The 20,233-nt window shown below is 39.9% G+C and overlaps 1 protein-coding gene across 1 annotated transcript; it reads left to right on the top strand.

Moving 5' to 3' along the window:
- The first annotated feature begins 1,296 nt into the window (after nucleotides 1–1,296).
- Nucleotides 1,297–18,863, top strand: LOC143104887 (inter-alpha-trypsin inhibitor heavy chain H3-like). The gene is made up of 21 exons (XM_076269219.1): nucleotides 1,297–1,301; nucleotides 5,123–5,335; nucleotides 5,495–5,599; nucleotides 6,418–6,580; nucleotides 6,694–6,804; nucleotides 7,239–7,367; nucleotides 7,503–7,619; nucleotides 7,839–8,007; nucleotides 8,120–8,230; nucleotides 8,780–8,961; nucleotides 10,022–10,216; nucleotides 10,312–10,445; nucleotides 10,532–10,794; nucleotides 11,767–11,817; nucleotides 13,646–13,711; nucleotides 17,045–17,110; nucleotides 17,501–17,608; nucleotides 17,812–17,986; nucleotides 18,078–18,226; nucleotides 18,411–18,489; nucleotides 18,575–18,863. Exons 1-21 carry the CDS (start codon nucleotides 1,297–1,299, stop codon nucleotides 18,687–18,689), a joined length of 2,706 nt encoding a protein of 901 aa, XP_076125334.1. The 3' UTR covers nucleotides 18,690–18,863.
- Nucleotides 18,864–20,233: the final 1,370 nt, after the last annotated feature.

Raw genomic sequence — 20,233 nt, 5'->3', positions numbered from 1 at the left:
GAGCACCATGGGTAGATCAGCTGCTATTCTGATCATTTTTGCCAGTTTTTTGCATACCACAGCAGGTCAAAGCCAAAAGGTAAGGACATGATTCATTATTTATCAATTCAGAGACATGTGTGAGGAAATTCAGTTGGCTTAACTTGAATTTTGGGGTCAAATAACTAATGAAATACAGCCAATATGCATATAGGGCACTTGTGTTGCTTGGGAAAGGTGAATGAATGTAAATCCATTGAATCATTTGCATGTAGGCTAATGCCTTATACCTAAATGGCTTAGCCTACATTAAGTTACATTCTTACCTGATTATGATAAGGAATTCCATATGTTCAGCAAACAGTTATTGTGTGCACATCCCACCTCTGGCAGGTGCAGGACAAAAGAAAAACTTACTCAATTGAAAAAATATATAATGTCCGCAACACTGCTTTTGACTCCCATATATTTAATGCACAACAGGCAAACGTTGCTTGTTGTTCGTTAAATATATGGGAGTTAAAAGCAGTGTTGCGGACATTATATATTTTTTCAATTAAGGAATTCCATACGGCCATCACTTCCACTTTTTTCAAAGTTTTATTTGTGGAGCTGATTAAGCTCTTCATTTATCCTGATTTGAGTTATCTTTTAGGCTACACCAGCATGTAATATATTTCAGCTACAAAATGACCTTCGGTTTGTTTACAGAAGTTGGTGGAAGGTATATTTGCAACCCACTATTTACCTTGTGTTGAAATAGTGTTTGCCTGCTGATTGCAGGGGTCTGAGAAAAATTGAAACACTGACTGAACAACAGCACAAGAATGCAGTGGGGTGGGACTATATAGAGCTTGGTGGGATTTGGCAGAGAAATAAAACCATGGTGTGATTAAAACTGATTGCAATGTTTAGAGATGAACTAAAACATGTGAATGCTGCTGAATCCTTCTAAGCCACATATTCCATTAAAGTTAAATGTATGACTTTACAAGGGAAAGGAGACACCTGACTGAAATGAAACATACAGTATGTAGCCTATTAGCCATCATTAAGATTTCATTAAGATTGTGTTCCATGTTTAAGCACATTAAACCCCAACATTTCAGCCTGGGGGAATCCAGACGAACCAGGTAGCAAATTTGAATTTGCTCTGCAGGTCCTTCTTGGTTCTTCCTCCTTTGAGACCTTCCCACTAAAACTAGCTTCCAGATCACCACAAACCCAGGAACTAATCATAACTGATTGTCCGACATGGGGCAGGGTTTATATGTTGACAGACAGAGGAGTTAGCAGTGACAACCAAGGGCTGAACCGATGGCGTCAGTGTTAAACTATGTGGGCGTGTATTTTATTTGGAATTGAGTGAAACAACTGCATTTAAAAGCTTCATTTACAAGAATATATTTGCTGTACTTCCGAAAAGCTTTGGTAAGAGTTCACTGTACCTATTTCAGTTTAATTTCACTCCTGGTTATGCCCCTTGGAAATCCAAAGTCATGTCATGCCATTCTCAATCTCAGTCAAATTTTGAGAAGTGGTCTGGTGTTTGACTAGAATGCAGGTCTGGATTACCTCACATGCCTGTGGAGGAAGGGCCTGGTTGTCTGAAATGTCACATGTGGTGATTCAACTTTTCTAATGAATTTGTAGCTAATTCTAGTGGTCAAACTATTTTTCCCTTTTCCTGTGGACTGGGACCAGGACTCCAGAGTAAATAGTTGCACCCTTTGAGCTAGTTTGGGGTATGTTTACCAGCCCTCTTACGCTCTGATATTCAAAAGGTATATTTACACTTTACCTTTTCAAGGTGCGTTTCAAGGTGTTTAGAACACTGAGCAACATCTCATATTTATCTAGGATCTAGTTACAGGCATTCAGGCTCACTATGAGTAAACACAGTGTCCCAGTCAGTAGCCTTCTTTCTGTCATACAATAATGATGTCAGTTTGTACACTGTTATGGTTATGGTTATGGTTATGGATTTAGCAGACGCCTTTGTCCAAAGCGACATATAAATACAAAACAACATAATAATATTTAAAAATGAACAGGGAACAGATTAAAATCTAGGTCAAATATAGTAAGGAGAATAGTTGTAGTACACAATAATATCAATTGAATCAATAGCCTAATAAAAAAAAAAATGTAAAAAAGGGGAAAGGCAATAATAAAACAATAATGTCAATTCAATCAATAATATAAAAACAATAACATGCTAAGACTACATTAAGGAGAATATCAATAATAAACAATAATGTCAAATTAATTAACAGCCCAATTAAAATAAAACAACATTATATAAACCATAACACATAAGCGCTTAAACAACTAAGTATATGTTGAATAGGAATGTCTTTAGACCCCTCTTAAACGACCCAAAACTACCACAGGAACGGAGAGCACTGGGCAGTTCATTCCACCAACATGGAACCACTGAAGAAAAGAGTCTGGAATTAGACCCAGTTTTTATGACTGGTCGACACAACATACGCTCACCAGAAGACCGCAGTGGGCGGTTGGGGATGTAAGGCTTGATTATTGAATTAAAATAACTAGGAGCAGATCTAGTTAGTGTCCTATAGGCCAAAGTGAGAGATTTAAATTTAATTCTGGCTACTATAGGGAGCCAATGGAGAGTAATTAGGAGAGGAGTTACATGTGTCCTCTTTGGCTGATTGAAGACCAGGCGTGCTCCAGCATTTTGAATCAGCTGTAATGATCTTGTTACACAAGCGGGTAAGCCAGCTAATAGTGAATTACAATAGTCCAGCTTAGAGATGACCATGGTCTGAACAAGAAGTTGTGTGGAATCTTGTGTCAGATAAGGTCTGATCTTCCTAATGTTGTAAAGCATAAACCGGCATGATTTTGCAATAGAAGCTATATGCTCAGAGAAGTTAAGTCGGTCATCAATTACAACGCCCAAGTTTCGTGCCGATCTAGTTGGGGTCAGTGAAGTTGAGTCAAGCTGGATGTTAATCTGTTGGGGAATAGCTGTTTTAGCTGGAAACACCAAAAACTCTGTTTTTGAGAGATTAAGCTGAAGGTGCCGATCTTTCATCCAGGCTGAAATATCCTTAAGGCATGCAGAAATCCGGTGGGAAACACTAGAGTCATCAGGTGGGAAAGACAGGTAAAGTTGAGTGTCGTCTGCATAACAGTGATAGTCAAATCCATGGGAGCGAATGGTATCACCTAAGGAAGTGGTGTAAATAGAGAAAAGCAAGGGTCCTAATACTGATCCCTGAGGCACACCTGTGGTGAGGGCATGAGACTTAGATACCTGTCCCTGCCAAGACACGTTGAAAGAACGCCCTTTAAGGTAAGATTCAAACCAGTCAAGAGCTTTTCCAGAAATTCCCAGTTCAGATAGTATAGATAGGAGAATGTCATGGTTAACAGTATCAAAGGCTGCAGATAAATCTAGTAGAATTAATACTGATGACTGAGCAGAGGACTTAGCTACTCTCAATGCTTCAGTCACAGACAGAAGAGCAGTTTCAGTAAAATGACCACTCTTGAAACCAGACTGCATAGGGTCTAGTAGATTATTCTGATGAAGAAAGTCACAAACTTGCTTGAAGACCACTTTCTCCAAAACCTTTGACAAGAAAGGAAGAAGGGAGACAGGTCTGTAGTTCTTCACCTCAGTTGGATTAAGTGTACTTTTCTTTAGCAGAGGTGTAACCCTAGCCTGTTTAAAAGAATAAGGAACTATTCCAGAACTGAGAGAAGCATTAAATACATGTGTGACTGCTGGTAGAACAGCGGGTGAGATAGACTGTAGAAGAGTGGACGGGACAGGATCTAATGGGCATGTTGTTGGACGACATCGCTGAAGCAATTGAGAGACTGCTTCCTCATCAAGAGGAGAGAAAGAGTCAAATGATGGGGTCATACTAACACAAGGAAAGCCCTCCTTATAGGAGCATCAAACTGAGCACTTATTTTAGCAACTTTTTCAGTGAAAAATGTTGCAAAGTCATTTGCTGACAGTGAAGTAGTTGATGGTGGTGGTGGAGGATTGAGGAGAGATTTGAAAGTAGAAAAAAGTTGTCTACTGTCAGTGGCGCTCTCAATCTTGCTTTGATAGAATGCCTTTTTTGCAAGTGTAACAGTGGATGAAAAGGATGACAGCAAAGACTGGTAGTTACTAAGATCATTTCCATCTCTGGATTTACGCCATTTCCTCTCAGCAGCTCTAAGTTCCTTTCGTACTGAGACTATACTGTTCGTCAGCCATGGATGGCGAGGTTTAGAACGAGTAGGTCTTGAGGAAAGAGGACATGCTGCATTCAGACAAGATGCCAGTGTAGAGCAGAGAGTCTCTGTAGCGTCATTAACCTCAAGTGTCAAGAATGAGCTAGGAGTAGGTAAAGCAGATGTTACTAATGTTGCAAAATGGTCACTTGAGAGGCTTCTGAGATTACGCCGGAACGAAATTATCGGAGGAGGAGCTGCTGGGTTATCCAGGAGACGCACAGAGAATCTGATAAAGTGATGATCCGATACATGTAATGGATTAACCAAAACGTTGTCTGTATTACAGTTACGTACCAGAATTAAATCAAGATCTTTACCAGCCTTGTGAGTAGGAGGACTGTGGACACGTGTGATATTAAATGAGGAGAGTAAGGACAGGAAGTCAATTGCAGACGAGTTATCCAAATGAATATTAAAATCGCCAAGGATTAATAATGGGCATGCATCCATTGGAATAGCAGACAGTAGAATGTCCAACTCGTTCACAAAGTTCCCAAGTTGTCCTGGAGGGCGATAAATAACCACCAAGTATAATTTGTATGGTTCAGTTATCATGATGGCATGATATTCAAACGAGTTGTGGACCTGAGCAGGCAGCAACTGTGTAAACCTCCAATCATCAGAGACGAGAAAGCCTGTCCCGCCTCCTCTACCAGACGAACGACTGGTATGCGAAAAAGCATAACTGGTCGACAACGCTGCAGGCGTGGCAGTATTCTCTGGCCTAATCCACGTCTCTGTAAGCGCAAGCAATTGAAGCGATAACTGTGAGGCCAGAGCAGGAATGAAGTCCGCTTTATTCACTGCAGATTGGCAATTCCACAACCCTACAGAAAAAGTAGGACAAGCCTGCTGAACTGTGTCTGCGGCTCTGCAGAGGTCAAATCAAGTCACTTTTATTTATATACTGTAGCACATTTTTTCAGATGAGCAACTGGGATATCTACAGTTTTCACATCAATTCCACTGTGACGAGTCGTTATGCCATCACAGTCATCACCAGCCGTGTGGCCAATCGCCATGACAACTCCACCGAGATCTACTTCCATGTGAAGATCCCTAAAACTGCTTTCATCAGCAAATTCAGAATGTAGGTGTGCTACTATAAACATTGCCAACTAGAACAGAGAGTACATAGTGATACAAATTTGTAATTTTCATAATAATTTTATAATACATAGGCTATTTAATTATGCGTATTTATGTTTTGGTTTCTCTTGTACAATTTTGTTATTTTTATGTTCATAAGGACAATTGATGGGCAAATTTACGACGGGGTGGTTAAGCAAAAAGAGGAAGCCAAGCGGCAGTACAATGTGGCTGTATCACAAGGCCAAAGTGCTGGACTTGTAAGGTATGAAAAGCCCATGTTCATTTTAACAACAACAACAACAACATGTTACATTTATATAGCGCTTTTCTCAACACTCAAAGCGCTTCACAGGGAAGGGGGGACCTCACTAACCACCACCAATGTGTGGCACCCACCTATTTTAGTCAAATGTTCTCTGTTCTATATGTCTGAAAACTTTGTAGTTTTGTGGTAACACATACCCTTGTATTAAGCCTAATTTATTACATAACACATTATTTGAAAGGTTGTGAAAAGTTACATCGACATGACACTTGCTAAGAATATGAAGAAGCCTTCATGAATGTTTATGACTGTAATCATAGTGTCAAGTGTTGTTTTGTTTTTTAATGTCATTTTTAATTATGGCATACAATGTGTTTTCAAATAATCTGCCCAAGTACAATTTGTGTAAAGATTCTGGAATGCCAAAAAAGTGGACTACAGTGGATAAAGCCTCCTAAGAACTTACAAACTTGATTTTACAATGTAGTTAAGCTTCTGCCTTAAGATGGTGAATATAAATATCAAAACTGCTATGTAAAATCCAAAAATGTTCTAAAGATAGCAGACACCAGGCCCTTCCTCCACAGGCTTATCACAGGGAAATGTTCTGCAGTTATGTAATGCCATCAGTATATGATCATCATTTATCAGTAGATGAAATAATAACCGTTGCCATGACAAAAATGTTCTTGAATGTTCTTAAAAATGTTTAGTTTGATGGTTTATTATGTTGAGCATATTTGTATAGTTATCCATGGTATTATTATGTTTGTGTGAATTTGAAGTTGCCACTGTACTGTCACTGTCATCCTCAGTGCTGTAGGCAGAACTTTGGAGGACTTCAAAACATCTGTGACTGTCGCCGCTCACAAGAAGGTGACCTTTGAACTCACCTATGAGGAACTGCTGCAGCGTCGTCTTGGCAAATACGAGCTGCTGATCAATGCCCAGCCTGGCCAACCTGTTAAGGACTTCAAGGTGAAAAAGAAAGAGAGAGAGAGAGATCAAAAATGTGTCATGTTCAAATGTTGATGCATGGTATAGTGTAAAATGGACACGCACAATTTGAATAGTCTTTTCTTCTATTTCAGATTGATGTTAGTGTGTATGAAAAGCCTGGAATAAACTCCCTAGAGGTGGGAGGTTCTTTGGCTTCAAAAGACCTGGCCAGTGCCATTAAGAAAACACATGCAGATAAAGAGGTAATATGCAGAATAACGTCCTTCACAGAGTCAAAACATTTGCATTTGCGTTGAAATCCTGTTACATTTGAAACAAACATTTGTATATACTGGTTCACAGAGGACCTCTCCTTTGCCATGGAACTAAACTGTACTACTTGTATGTTAGTATGATGACAGTCAAGAAAATAAGAACACTATAATCATATGGACTGCCATTTTTGTTAATGGTTGCAATTGGATAGCTACTTTTGAGTCTGACGAGGACTTTTCTCATTTTATCTGATCATTTAAAAATCCCAACCTATATTTTATTTGGCACAATGACCTCACTCTTCTGATACCACTGAATGCACAAGTCTCCTGGCAATGTGTCTTGGATACAAAACATAACACCTGTGGATGTCCTGTCCACCATGACACAGTGCATGTCAATTTTAACTTTTCTGTTGTAGGCATGGGTACATTTCTACCCCACACAGCAACAGCAGATGACATGTGAGGGCTGTGAAGAGAATGGATTCAACGGTGAACTTAAAATTATCTATGATGTTGAGAGGCCACAATCTCAGGGAGATATAATGGTATGTGACATGTATGTCAAGCTGATATAATTCCATTATACTGTTGTAGATATTACATTTTATTTCAGTCATAACAAGATGTCATTTCACCAATAGTGACATGCTGTGTTCTCACTGTCTGTGTGTATCCTGAAGGAGCACGGTGGGTTTTTTGTCCATTATTTTGCCCCTTCTGGTCTTCCTCGCATTCCAAAAAATGTGGTCTTCATTATTGATCAAAGTGGCTCCATGCATGGCAAGAAAATCCAGCAGGTATGTGTTCCCACTACCTGAGACTGTCACTGTCTCTTTTTGAACTAACTAACAATACAGGTAAGCTGGATATGTTTTTGTTGACTGCTTTTGGTTGCAAAAAATTTAATAAATGGCTCCTGAAAAAGTAAAACATACAATGACCAGGGGAACAGAAGAACAGAGGAACTCTGTACAGCATTCAAATGGTATATGTACAACTCTTGGATGTTATTACAGACTCGATCAGCTTTACTGAGGATTTTGGAGGATCTGGGTGAGGATGATCATTTTGGCCTGATCTGTTTTGATGATAGAATATTACCATGGAAACGTGAACTCCTCAGAGCAACCCAACAGAACCTGGAAAATGCGAAAGCATTTGTTAGATCAATACAAGATAGAGGAAGTAAGATGGATTCCAACAGGCCACAAAACACTGCTGAGTCCTTTTCAAAATGTTAAGACTGTGTACAGAGCATAATCCTACATGCCTAAAAGAGATACCTAATCCTCTGCAGGTACAGACATAAATGCCGCTGTATTGAAAGGTGTGGAAATGATCAAAAGATATCACAAAGAAGGCTCAGCTTCCGTCCTTATACTGCTGACTGATGGAGATCCCACCTCAGGTCTCAACACACACACACACACACACACACATGCGCACATGCACACACATTATAATTAACAGTCAGTAAGTCAGATATTTTTGATCTGCTTTATCTTCTCTAAATCCCTTATGATTCTCCTTTAATCATAACTGAAATCTGAATTGAAGTCTTGAGATCTATATTTGAGATGATAATGGAAATACTCATTATAATCAAATAGACCCTAGATTCTTGTTGGACTGGATTTTCCCTCTAAATGAAGATTCAGATTCAAAACCCTCTGTCTGACCACTTTCTTTTAAATGAGCATTTATTATCAGGCTATTATCAGGTGTTTGCCTACATATCGATATACAGTATCAGGCCAGGAAGAGAGTGGTATTAAAGTATCTGAGGCAAAATTATTTGATTAACGTATACTATGTGTGGAGAGCATTCACTCACCATCCTTATCTCATTTTTGACGGAGGGTTTTGCATCTGAACTCTTCAAATCTACTCACTGTTTTAAGGTAAACAGATTGTGCTTGGTACATCTTATGTTGATGATGTATTGTTGTCATGGAAGGTGTGACTGACCTGAGTAGAATCCAATCTAACGTGAGAGAGGCCATTGGGAAGAAGTTCCCACTGTACTGCCTTGGATTTGGTTTTGATGTGAACTTTGAGTTCCTGCAGAAGATGGCCCAGGAGAACAGTGGTCTGGCACGCCGGATCTACGAGGACTCAGACGCAGCTCTGCAGCTCAAGGTACAGATGCGTCTCACCACTAAATATATAGGGGATCTACAGTATGGTTCAGTCTTGAGCCAAGAAAAAGAACTTGGTTTTTAGTCATGCTAACTGCAGTATATTAAACTACATGCAGTTAAATATGAAACATTAGTGTGTAAAGATAGGAAACACCTAACAGCAGACTACAGATGGACAGAAGGTCATGCTAGTCTTTGCCGTGTTTCTTGGTGTTTTATGCCCCCAATGTTATCTTCAAGGCAGCGCTGCCTGGAAGGCACTATGGTTAGGCGTGGGTTAAGGTTAGGGTTAGGGTTGGGGTTAGGTGCCTTTAAGTCAGCAGTGGCAGTGCTGCCTGGAAGACAATGTTGGGGGCATAAAACACCATCGAGTGTTTGCCGTTTGGAATCATACTTCTCTTATTATACATGGACAGTCTCCCTTTCAGTGATGTTTTTTTTAAACTTCAGTTTCTTGAAACTGTAGCTGGTTTTAGAAACTGATTCAGAACTATAATTCCTCATTGTATTATGTGGTAGTCTTTGTAGATTGCCACTATGTTGGTGAGTGAGAACTGAATATAGGCCTATACAGTAGTGATGGGCAAATGAAGCTTTGGTGAACCACTGAACCACAGCAGTGTGAACCTAGCGACACTAGCTGAAAAGCAAAAAGATGGCCGCCACACATGCGTTTTTCAACATAAGAGTCCTTAGCAAACCAATATTTTTTGTTACATATACTGGTTTGGGTAAGGACTTTTATGTTGAAAAATCTACATGTGGCAGCCATATTCGATTTTTTCATTAGTGTATCTAGCTTCACACTGCTGTGGTTTAGTGGTTCACCAAAGCTTCATTTGCCCATCAATGCTATACAGCTTGCTAAAAGATCTGTGAAACCATGTGAAACTAGATGGCAGAAACAAATAGAAACAAATGCAGTGTACATACTCCAGGTTTTCCTGTATGAGATAAATATATAATGTGTACACAATATTCTGCATGTTATGCAAATCCAGTTTGTATCTCAGGCCGTAATGATACATCTTTTTACCACTATCCTGATTCCTGAACAGGGTTTTTATGAAGAAGTTGCCATTCCTCTCTTAACCAGTGTAGAGATGAACTACACGGGTGCTACAAACCTGACCCAAACCACCTTCAGTTATTATTACAATGGCTCGGAGATTGTAGTCGCTGGAAAAATCCTTAACAATAACATAGATGACCTCAGTACAGAAGAAATAATCTGCGAAATCATAGCAACATCGGTAAGACTTCTATTTTCCAGGTTTCTCATCACAGTTAATGTTTCTAAATATCCTCATACTTCCCGAGAAGAACAATGCAAATGTCTCAATGGCAGAAAAACATCAAGGTGAAGTACAGTGATATCAAGGCCTCTAAAGATGACAAACTGCCTGCAGTGATGAGTGGTTTTGAGAACTTCCTCCAGAGACTATGGGCCTGCCTCACTGTGAAACAGCTTCTGGAGAAGGAGTAAGTGGACAGTGCATACGTGTGGTCTGCTAAATGAATAAATATCTGCTGTGTGAGAAGCTGAATTCCTGCTGTACGTGTTTTAGGTTGATACTGACCGGCGAGGAGAAGGAGGCAGTGAAGAAGGAGGCCCTTGACCTCTCTCTCAAGTACAGTTTTGTGACCCCACTCACCTCTATGGTGGTCACCAAACCCGAGGGCGAGGACTCTCAGGTGGCCAACAAACCCAAAGAAGGAGAGAAGCCTCCTCCTCAATTTCCATTCATAATGGGACCACCTGGACCTCCTGGACCACCTGGACATCCTGGAATTCCTGGAATTCCTGTTAGTGCTGGAATTGGTGCTGGAGGTGAGTTTCAGTCTGGAATATTCATTTCTCTGTGGATGGGAAAAATCTAGAAACATTTTTCCAAAAACAACATTTGTGCTGAATGACACTTTATTATGTGCATTAAAGACATCGATTATTTATTTTATTCAAAACCTGTGAATGTAGGGATTGGCAACTATTTATAAAGACAGAAAAGGAAAGAAAGTTGTAATAGACGTACAAAAATAGTGTGTGTGTGTGTGTGTGTGTGTGTGTGTGTGTGTGTGTTGTGTGTAAGTGCAGTTTGTCAAGTCCATGTAGTGTAGTAGTTAGTAAAAAGTTCTGTGTGTAGAAACTCCTCCTTTTAGCATGTGACCTGTAGAGACACAATATTTATCAGGAATCGAACACGCGCAAGAATTAAATTTAATCATTGATCTTGCATCTTACCCACTAAACTAACTTATATCTTCAAAAAAGGGTTCCCAAGATAATTTCGGAGAGACGCAATTTGATCCCATGTCAACTAGTTTCAGGGATACATTTCAACATGCCATGATTCAGTTTTGACATAGCTTTTTGTTTGTTCTCTCTTATTTTCTCAATGATTTGTTCATACATCGACTCATGTGACCAGGATAATGTATTGTACTACAAGGACATATTTGACATTTAAATATGTCATGCATTGTAGGCCTATTTGTACGTCTCCAGTTTATATCAGAGTGACAAATCTGCAAGCAGCTGGATCTGTCGAAGAAACGTCATCAATCGTGAAACGTAACACCGGCAGCGCCACTGCTAGCTTAACTTAGCATAGTGAATAGAATCTTTTGTTGCCAGGGCCTGTCACTCATGTGTTGCGTGATCTCTGCGCCCTTTTACTCATGAATTGCTATCTATAGCTCATCAGCTATCAGACTAGCTCACATTGAGCAATAGCCAGTTAGTCGTAAGTAAAAGTAGTGATGGTGTATTGCATAAATTCTGAATTTTTCTTTTATGCTGCAGGGGCTTTTTTGATTACACAGATGGGCAACAGGGCCTATGATGATCTGAGTGGTTCGTATCTAGGTTCTTATTTAAAGTAATATCTCAATCCATGTTTGCCATCCTCATTGTGTATCTTGTATCCTCTTAAAATAAGGTGTGATCAGTTCAGAAGGAAACTGAGACTTAGGTGGTGGCAAAAATGTGCCATCAAATTGTATATATGCAAATATATGTAATATAATATATGCTGTAATCAGTTGATTTGAATTGACCACTTTTAATGGCCTTATTCACTTTTCATTGTAACAGCACCTTTGATGAATTTATTGAACAGACTGATAGATGATTTAATATCAGTACAAGTAGCCTAATGTGTGCTTCTACTTACGCTTCTACTTCTACTCTAATGCTGTGGGCCATATGAATGCAAAGTGCACCCCAAATCACACCCATTCCTCTTGGTTAAATTTGATTACAGAGTAAGCCTATTCATCCCACACATATATCACGTAAAACAGCACGACTTGAGCTATCTAACACTGCTAGTTGCTAATTGCTTTGATAAACAGTTCACAAGGAAATCAACTTTTAATTTACAGCAAATTTTATTTAATTTACTGTTTGCATACCACTCTGCATACATCTTCACAAATCGCTCTAATATAACATGGTATACCCTGGAAATTCCAGAGTTCTCGTGAAAGTACAATTAAATTGTCTCTGCGAGACACTCTGGCAATGAGTAATGATGCACATTACTTTTACCCCTTGCATCATGAGGAACCAATCACATCGGTGTATCTGATATAGGCGGGCCATGAGGCGAGCTAAACAGATGACGACAGCGCTGCAACTAATCAGTCAGTAAACATTGGTCGTAGTGTTATCCAATTACGTCGAAGTTAGCTGATTTTTAATGAACTTTACTGTTCCTTGTATCAGCACCTTTTTTGAATTTATTAAACAGACTGAAATATGCTTTAAAGTGCTTTCCAATGGTGCTAGTCGCTAGTTGCTGTGATAATCTCAAATCAACTTGACATCAAATATAATCATATTTACTGTCTGCAGCTCTGCATACATCACCGAACCGATTCTTCTTGCCGCAATACCTCACACACTTCACACTTCACTCCATAACATGTTCGTCAGTTTTTGAAATCATCTGATATACACATCTTCATATACAGCTCTGGAAAAAAATAAAAGACCACTGCACATTTTTCTGATGTCATCCTATTCCTACGGTTACTGAGTGACATTCGAATGAGTTGATGGTCATATTCATAATTAAGAGACCACTGCCAATTTGAATTTGACCGTCAACTCATTTGAATGTCACTCAGCAACCATAGGATGACATCAGAAAAATTTGCATTGGTTTCTTCATTTTTCATATATATATATATATATATGTCTGGAAAAGAAGCTATATATAAATAGAATACATTTTGATCAACATGACATAAGCAATTGATAATGTAGGAAACAGCAGAGAATTGTAATCATTTGCATGGATGTACCAAAGCGTTTGCAACTTGTTCAAAGAAAAGAGAAACTGCTTTTTTGATGTGCACAAGTGATACAATGATGTGAAGATTGAACAGGTAGTTTTTTGAATTTCAATTCTGATCTGAGAAATGTACCAAAGTGACTGAGAAAAACTGTAAGTCAAAACCCTGGCAATGGTTTCCTGAGCCTTTAATCTCTCCGTCTATGCAATGGGCAATGGACTTTTCCACAATATTGTAATATTTTAAGATGCACCTGAATAATGAGCCAGATGAAGGCTCAATTAGAATTAATCAGGCCATTGAGTCATAGTGTGTACATTTAATTTCCCCCTTCTCTTCCTATTTACCAATCCCGCTCCTTTTACACTGCCTTTCTTTTTCAGTTGCTGTGGATTTCGAGTATGGCGGAAGTGATATGTTAATGGAGAGCGTCGATTTTTCTCTACCAGGTAAATTTAATTTAGAGTTTTTCCATTGATATAACTATTTACTGGATTTACAGGACATTCCATAATTATTGGCACCCCTAGTAAACTAGAGTAAAAAGACGTGAAAAAGTAATATTTTGGAAGTTTGTCTCATGCTGGGCTTACAACTGTAACGGTTGGCTGTAGAGAGCTAGACCGAGGCGCAGGGTAAGTAGAGGCAAGGCGAGATCGAGGAAAATCGGAATCTTTAATATGACTTCTACAGCAAACCATGTAACAACTTTAATGACCGTCAGGGGACTGAGGGGAGACAGAGGGTTTAAATACACAGGGGTTAACAGGGCACAGGTAAACAAGGAACAAGACACAGGGTTTAAATACACAGGGGTTAACAGGGCACAGGTAAACAAGGAACAAGACACAGGGTTTAAATACACAGGGGTTAACAGGGCACAGGTAAACAAGGAACAAGACACAGGTGGAAACCATAATTAAACTAACAAGGAACAGGTGAGGGGCAGAGACACAGGCACATGGAATAGAGACACATGGCAAACAAACAAAGGAGCACATGGCACAAGACCCAGGAAGTAAACAAAGCAAACAGGAAGACACAAGAGGAGCAGACATGATGGGAAAAACACTAGAACGGGAAAACAAGACAAGAACAAAAACAAGGATCCAGCATATGACATTTCCGAAGTCGGAATGAAATCATGTGAATCATGTCACAGCAGGCTCCTCTTTGTTTCACATTAAATATGGGAGTTTAAAGCAATGTCGCGGACATTACATTACAAGTTTCATTTGTCCTGCACCTGCCAGAAGGTGGGACATGCACACAATTACTTTTTTGAATGTTGTGACTACTTGTGTAGCACTCCCTTTGTCTCCATGAGTCACAGCACGCTCCCATCAACTAGATTGTTTGATGTAAGGTGCCAATCTTAGAGGCTTTAAGTCAGTCCAAGTCAGTCTTGTCCCAGAAGTGTCCTATTGGCTCGTCTTTACAAAAAAAAAGTTTCAATACCCTCTAGAGTGCCACTTCAAACAAGGGCATGTGAAGGGCATGTGTCCATCAATCGCATTTTGTGCGCCGATGGCGGCTATTTTCTATACAAATCCTATGAAGTTCAGCGTTCACAGTGCTCAGCGCCCTCGGCGGATAAAAGCCCTCGGTGCTGACCCTTTTTTTCGCAGCACTCAGAGCGCAGAAAGTTCAAATCTGTTAAACTTTTAGAACAGCGCTGGGCTTGTCAATTTCACTTCTCTCTTGGTTTTTGGTAACCTAGCAACAAACACTTGACTGGAGTGCTCTGAAAATGAGGTTGAGGGCCTATACGTTTGAAGAACATGTCTTAATGAGTGGGCTTCTAGTGTTGCAAACGTAATGCAACACCCTATAAGATGCCCCTTAAAATGGTCTATATTTACTGCCGTTCCCTACGTGTGCCCTTCCATTGGAAAAGGGTGACATTATGGAGTGCACTCTATGCTGCCCCTACATGTATTCCAAAGGGTTTCATTTTAGTAGAGAAATCAGTGGAATGTAGCCCTATAAATTGTACTACATCTGAGAAAGAAGTGCCAACGTAGGTGCTCCTCTAGTGGATAAAATGTGATGCAGTGAAGTAAAGGGCGTCCCTCCTTGCGTCAATATAGGGAAGTTTCCAAATGGATGCCACTGAATTGGAAAATATATGGTAGGTGCCCTTGCAATGGGATAAACTTGAGCTTCCCTACAGATGCGTTTCTGATGGAAGAAATAGAAAAATCATTAAGTGCCCTCTTGGAAAGCACTGTGGCACTATGCAGTGCCCTTGCAATGGAAAGGAACAAACCCCAGTAAAATGAGATGTAGCGCCCTGTAGCTCTTTTGATCCAGTGAGGGAAATTTGGTCTCTGCATTTATCCCAATCCGTGAATTAGTGAAATACACTAATCCCGACGCAGTGAGCTGCCTGCTACAACAGCGGCGCCTGGGGAGCAGTGAGGGGTTAGGTGCCTAGCTCAAGAACACCAGCCACTTCAGCCACACTGCGCCTCGGTCTAGCTCTCAGCCACTGGTCGGGGTTCGAACCGGCAACCCTCCAATTACAAGTCCGAAGCGCTAACCAGTAGGCCACGCCCCCCCCAAGTGGCATCTTTTTTCACAGTAAGATGCCTTATATATGTTGATGGTTGTGTGAAGATAGGGGCGATTAAAGCAGTATAATAGTGCATTTGCAAATCACAAATGATTGGTGTTGGGCTAGGTTGATGCAGGCCCTATAGAGACCAACTTACTATAACAATTTTGTCATCCTCGGTGCCACGGTTCAGTAGTTATTTTTAGGAAAAACTGCATTTTTTGTGTTGCGTGGGTGTGTGTGTGTGGGGGGGTTGTCCCCCTGGACAATATGAATTACAAATGTAAAAGACTTCACCATACCAACAATACGAATTGCAAATGTAAAGGGAGTTTCTAACTGCTCCTGAGACTTCATAGTCACATGGTTTCTATGGTCAGATATGGTCAATTGATCTGATCTGAACTCCATAGAAAACAGTGGGTGAGCTAAAAAAGAGAATGCATGAGAAGACCCAGGAATCTGGATGATCTGGAGAAATTCTGTCAAGAGGAATGGCCTCAAACTACCTTAATTTGTATATTCTCGGGATATCATAGCCTATTAGCAGAAGACTAAGAGCTGTTTTATTCGCAAATGTTGTAGAACAATTTCTTTAGGTATTTATTTCCTCAGAATTAATTTGCTTCTCTTCAAGGTTGGATTTTTCCTTAATGTTTTCATTTTGAGACATAGGGTCTGTTTACATTTGTTTTTAGAGTGTATCATCTTGGGGAATCTGATCACGCTTAGCTTTTACACTGCAAAAAATATGTGATCAAATGCATTTCAGACCACCTTGGCAAGTTGAGCGAATCACAATGTGTCTTCTTGATTGTTTGCACTTGTATTCAGAACTGACCACTTGTGATCGGTTCACCCAAGACACATTTTAAAAACAAATGTAAACAAGGTCTAAGATAAATTGCCAAAAGATGAAAATGTTGCAGAGGTGTTTAGGCTACTGTAACTGCAGAATAGATTTGTGATTGAAAGACATAGTAACCCTACCGTTTGTACCGGTAGAATGTAGACTTATCCTATGATAGCATGCATTTCATATTACAACACTAAAATCAAAAGTAGAATAAGAAATGTTCTATGCTGCCAAATATTGCTATATAAAGTTATTTGTATTGTATACATATTATATTTAATTGAATATCCTATCCATCTAGTAATGCAGAACTTTTGATGCCACCTACTGTACCTCCATCCCTTGCTTTGCTTTGCTCTCACCATCCAGATCCTCCTCCTTTGGTCTTTGCTACTTCTACAGCATTATTATTACCAGAAACGACTCCAATACCAGGTACCCAACCAATACAGTTTGTAACCTGTAACACTTTTTGTCACATTCAGCTAAATATTATCTGCTAGCTGTCCATTCTGTAAGTCGTTATATATATCCCTGACTCTGAAAATTGGAAACAAACAAAGTGGAGCAAGCCTGTCCCGGCTAAGACTATAACAAAATTGTTTCAGCCAATCACAGAAAGGGAGGGGTGGGAGTTTGGGGGAATAGAAAGGGCAATTTGGGGAGGGAAGGAGTGAGTTTCCTCTCTGGGGTTTTGTATGGTGTTTGGTTCAAACATCAATGGACATGATTGGACGTCTTCCAGAATAACTTACCGTACCTTTAAGTCTTATTGCCCCCTGTACCTCGCACACTCTCTGTCTCTGTCTCTTTGCCTCTGCGTAGTACGGACGCCTGTGAGGTTCTTGATGGCTGCCGAGGGCCAGTCTCTGCCGCTCTGCTTTGACATCCCAGCAGGCCATTCTGTCAAACTGCTGCAGGACTCTGCATCTGGTAGGGCGGCGCCATGTTCAGGCATTTCACCTGTTGATCCTTATCCATGCAGACTTTTAAAAAAAAAAAGCTCTACAGATATATTTATGTTTATAATTATTGGTCATTGGCAGTAAAGTCAGCTTGATCTATTTACCTGACTGTGAAAATGGCTCTGATCCTACCTCACCTGGTTGTTGGGGTGGATATTTGTATCACCTCAGGGCTGTCTATGAATGGTGAGTTGACGTCTAGGGAAGGTAAGGGCTTCCAGAGGGTCATCATTCATGTTGACACCACCGAACATATTGAGTGTGCCACCGATAAAATAACTCTGACGGATGAACGGGGAACTGTCTCTTTCCTGTGGACACAGACACAGACGCACAAAACACACAGGTATGGTGGTTATTTTGGTGTTCAGTTGCAGACGTCTGAGTCACCTCAACCCGGCATGGCTCAATTTGTGCCTGTATCTTTGTTCTTCCAGCATGATTTTAAGTCTCAGGGAAAATGAGATGGAGGTCTCCTCTGGATCCTTACTTATCATCATCTTTCTTCACCAAAAGGACGGGGAAAGATTCCTGTGGCCTGCTGTTAAACAACGGCCATCAAATACTGCCTTAGTGGGCATTATGGGTAATTAAGCAAACAGCTCACTAATTCAGTGTGGTTTATGTCAACAGCATGTACCATATTGATTATCAACCAACAACTGATGATTGTCATTTGATTATCAACTATTTGATGAGACGATCAATAAACTATGACACTATCATGAGTGCCTTGATGCAAATAAGTAACTTTAATAATGCATCTACAGGGAAAGAATTGGTCACATATGAAGAAAACCAGTCTACATCAAAACTGAGGATTAAAGATGAGGAAGTGAAAGCATCAAAGTGAGTCACATTTAATTATAAACTGGTTATACTGTATGTGTTGATAAACATATCTATACTTTGTTATATCTGTGCCATATTGCAGGGTTTCTGCTCAGGACTTCAGTATCAAGACTGCACCCATAGTGGCATGCTGGCTTGTGGAGGTGAAGTTTGCCCTACAGGGAGAGCTGTCTGATTTCACAGTTCCCAAGCTGTAAATTCTAACATATGGACCTCCTTTGAATTGTTCAGCATTGACTCCCAGGTCATTAATAAATCCTTTTTTTTTTTTATAAGTATATTTTTTGGGCTTTTTGCCTTTATTCCAACAGGACAGTGAAGATAGACAGGAAGTGAGTGGGAGAGAGAGATGGGGTGGGATCGGGACATGACCGCAGGTCTGATTTGAACCTGGGTCCCCGTGGGCCCGTTCATGGTACGGGCGTTGTAGCCTGTTGCACCACAGCGCCCCCTCATTAATGAATCCTAACAGAGAGATCAGTCAACTTCTAGACATTTTTAAGTTGTATTTCTTAATATCATCTTTGACATTTAAATGCTGCAGAAAATAAGACAATGCTTCATTGGAAATAAATTGGAAATTATTTAGGAAACTGCAGGTGGAGTTATTATTGATATGGAGAATTATTATTAATTATTATTACTAATTATTTGAAATTATTAATCGGGGTCTGTACCTACAGTAAAAAGCTCCACCAAAATCCACCATTTATCATTTCCTGTGAAATCATAGTTATGGACGATAGAGAATTAACAGTCGACATTTTTTTTTTTTTTTTTAAGACTTCATTCTTTGTTAATCCTTCGTCAAAAGGGATCATTGTAATTGTTTGAGATTCAATTAACAAACAATAAAGTGCATATTTCACGACATATCAGCACAGGTTTCTATTGCAGCGTCTATTGCAGGTTACTTTTGTGGAACAAGTTTTATGAAGTTGATCTAAGGTAAAAAGTTTGGTCAATACAAATTCAAAATAATCAGTACCACTTTATATGTTGCTAAGTTTATGACAACTTGAGTTGACTCAACACAACTAGGTTAGTTGATATGATATGATAATTTAAGTTGCATTCACTAAATAGAATGTTGTGTTAACAATGACTCCTTAGTTGATGGAACAGGTCATATTAGTCAGATCGGTAACACTTTACTTGAGGGGTGAGTTCATAACACATTCATAGCAGCGGTCATAAACTGCACATAAGGCATTCATGACTGTTTCATGAGACTTGACTTAACATTCATACCAAACCTTTCATGAATGTGGAAAACAGAACGATGACAATTTATCAAAATAAAAGTCCATCAATTGAAACAGTCATGAATGCTTTATGTCAGAGACTTTCTAATGTGGAGACACAGCACTCAAAAAATACTCCATAGAAATGCATGGGGCTAGTTTGTCACGCCAATATGGCCGTTGTCTACACATATCCCACCCCTTCCTCGGCAAAACGTCGACATATGAATACATTGAGCCAATCATGTGGTGTGATGTGAATACATTGAGCCAATCATATGGTGTGTTGTGAAGACATCGTGCCAATCATGTGTTGTGATCTCGCCGCTGGAGCAAGATTGGTGTCGTGAAGCCTTGCGCACGCGCAGTTCGACCCAAAGACTGTGCCCGATGAGTGCCCAAAAAGCGTTGGTATATGGCCGCCGAGTGGAGGGACTTGCCTAAAAGGACTTTGTTTATGTGCTGTTTATGACAGCTGCTATGAATGTGTTATGAAC

This window comes from Alosa pseudoharengus, unplaced genomic scaffold, assembly GCF_046254945.1.
Source record: "Alosa pseudoharengus isolate Yale_2024_CS ecotype anadromous, Long Island Sound unplaced genomic scaffold, YU_APseudo_1.1 YU_APseudo_1.1_scf_5, whole genome shotgun sequence".
NCBI classification, from domain to species: domain Eukaryota; kingdom Metazoa; phylum Chordata; class Actinopteri; order Clupeiformes; family Clupeidae; genus Alosa; species Alosa pseudoharengus.
Note: the sequence above shows the minus strand (reverse complement) of the source record. Positions and strands in the feature narration are given on the sequence as shown.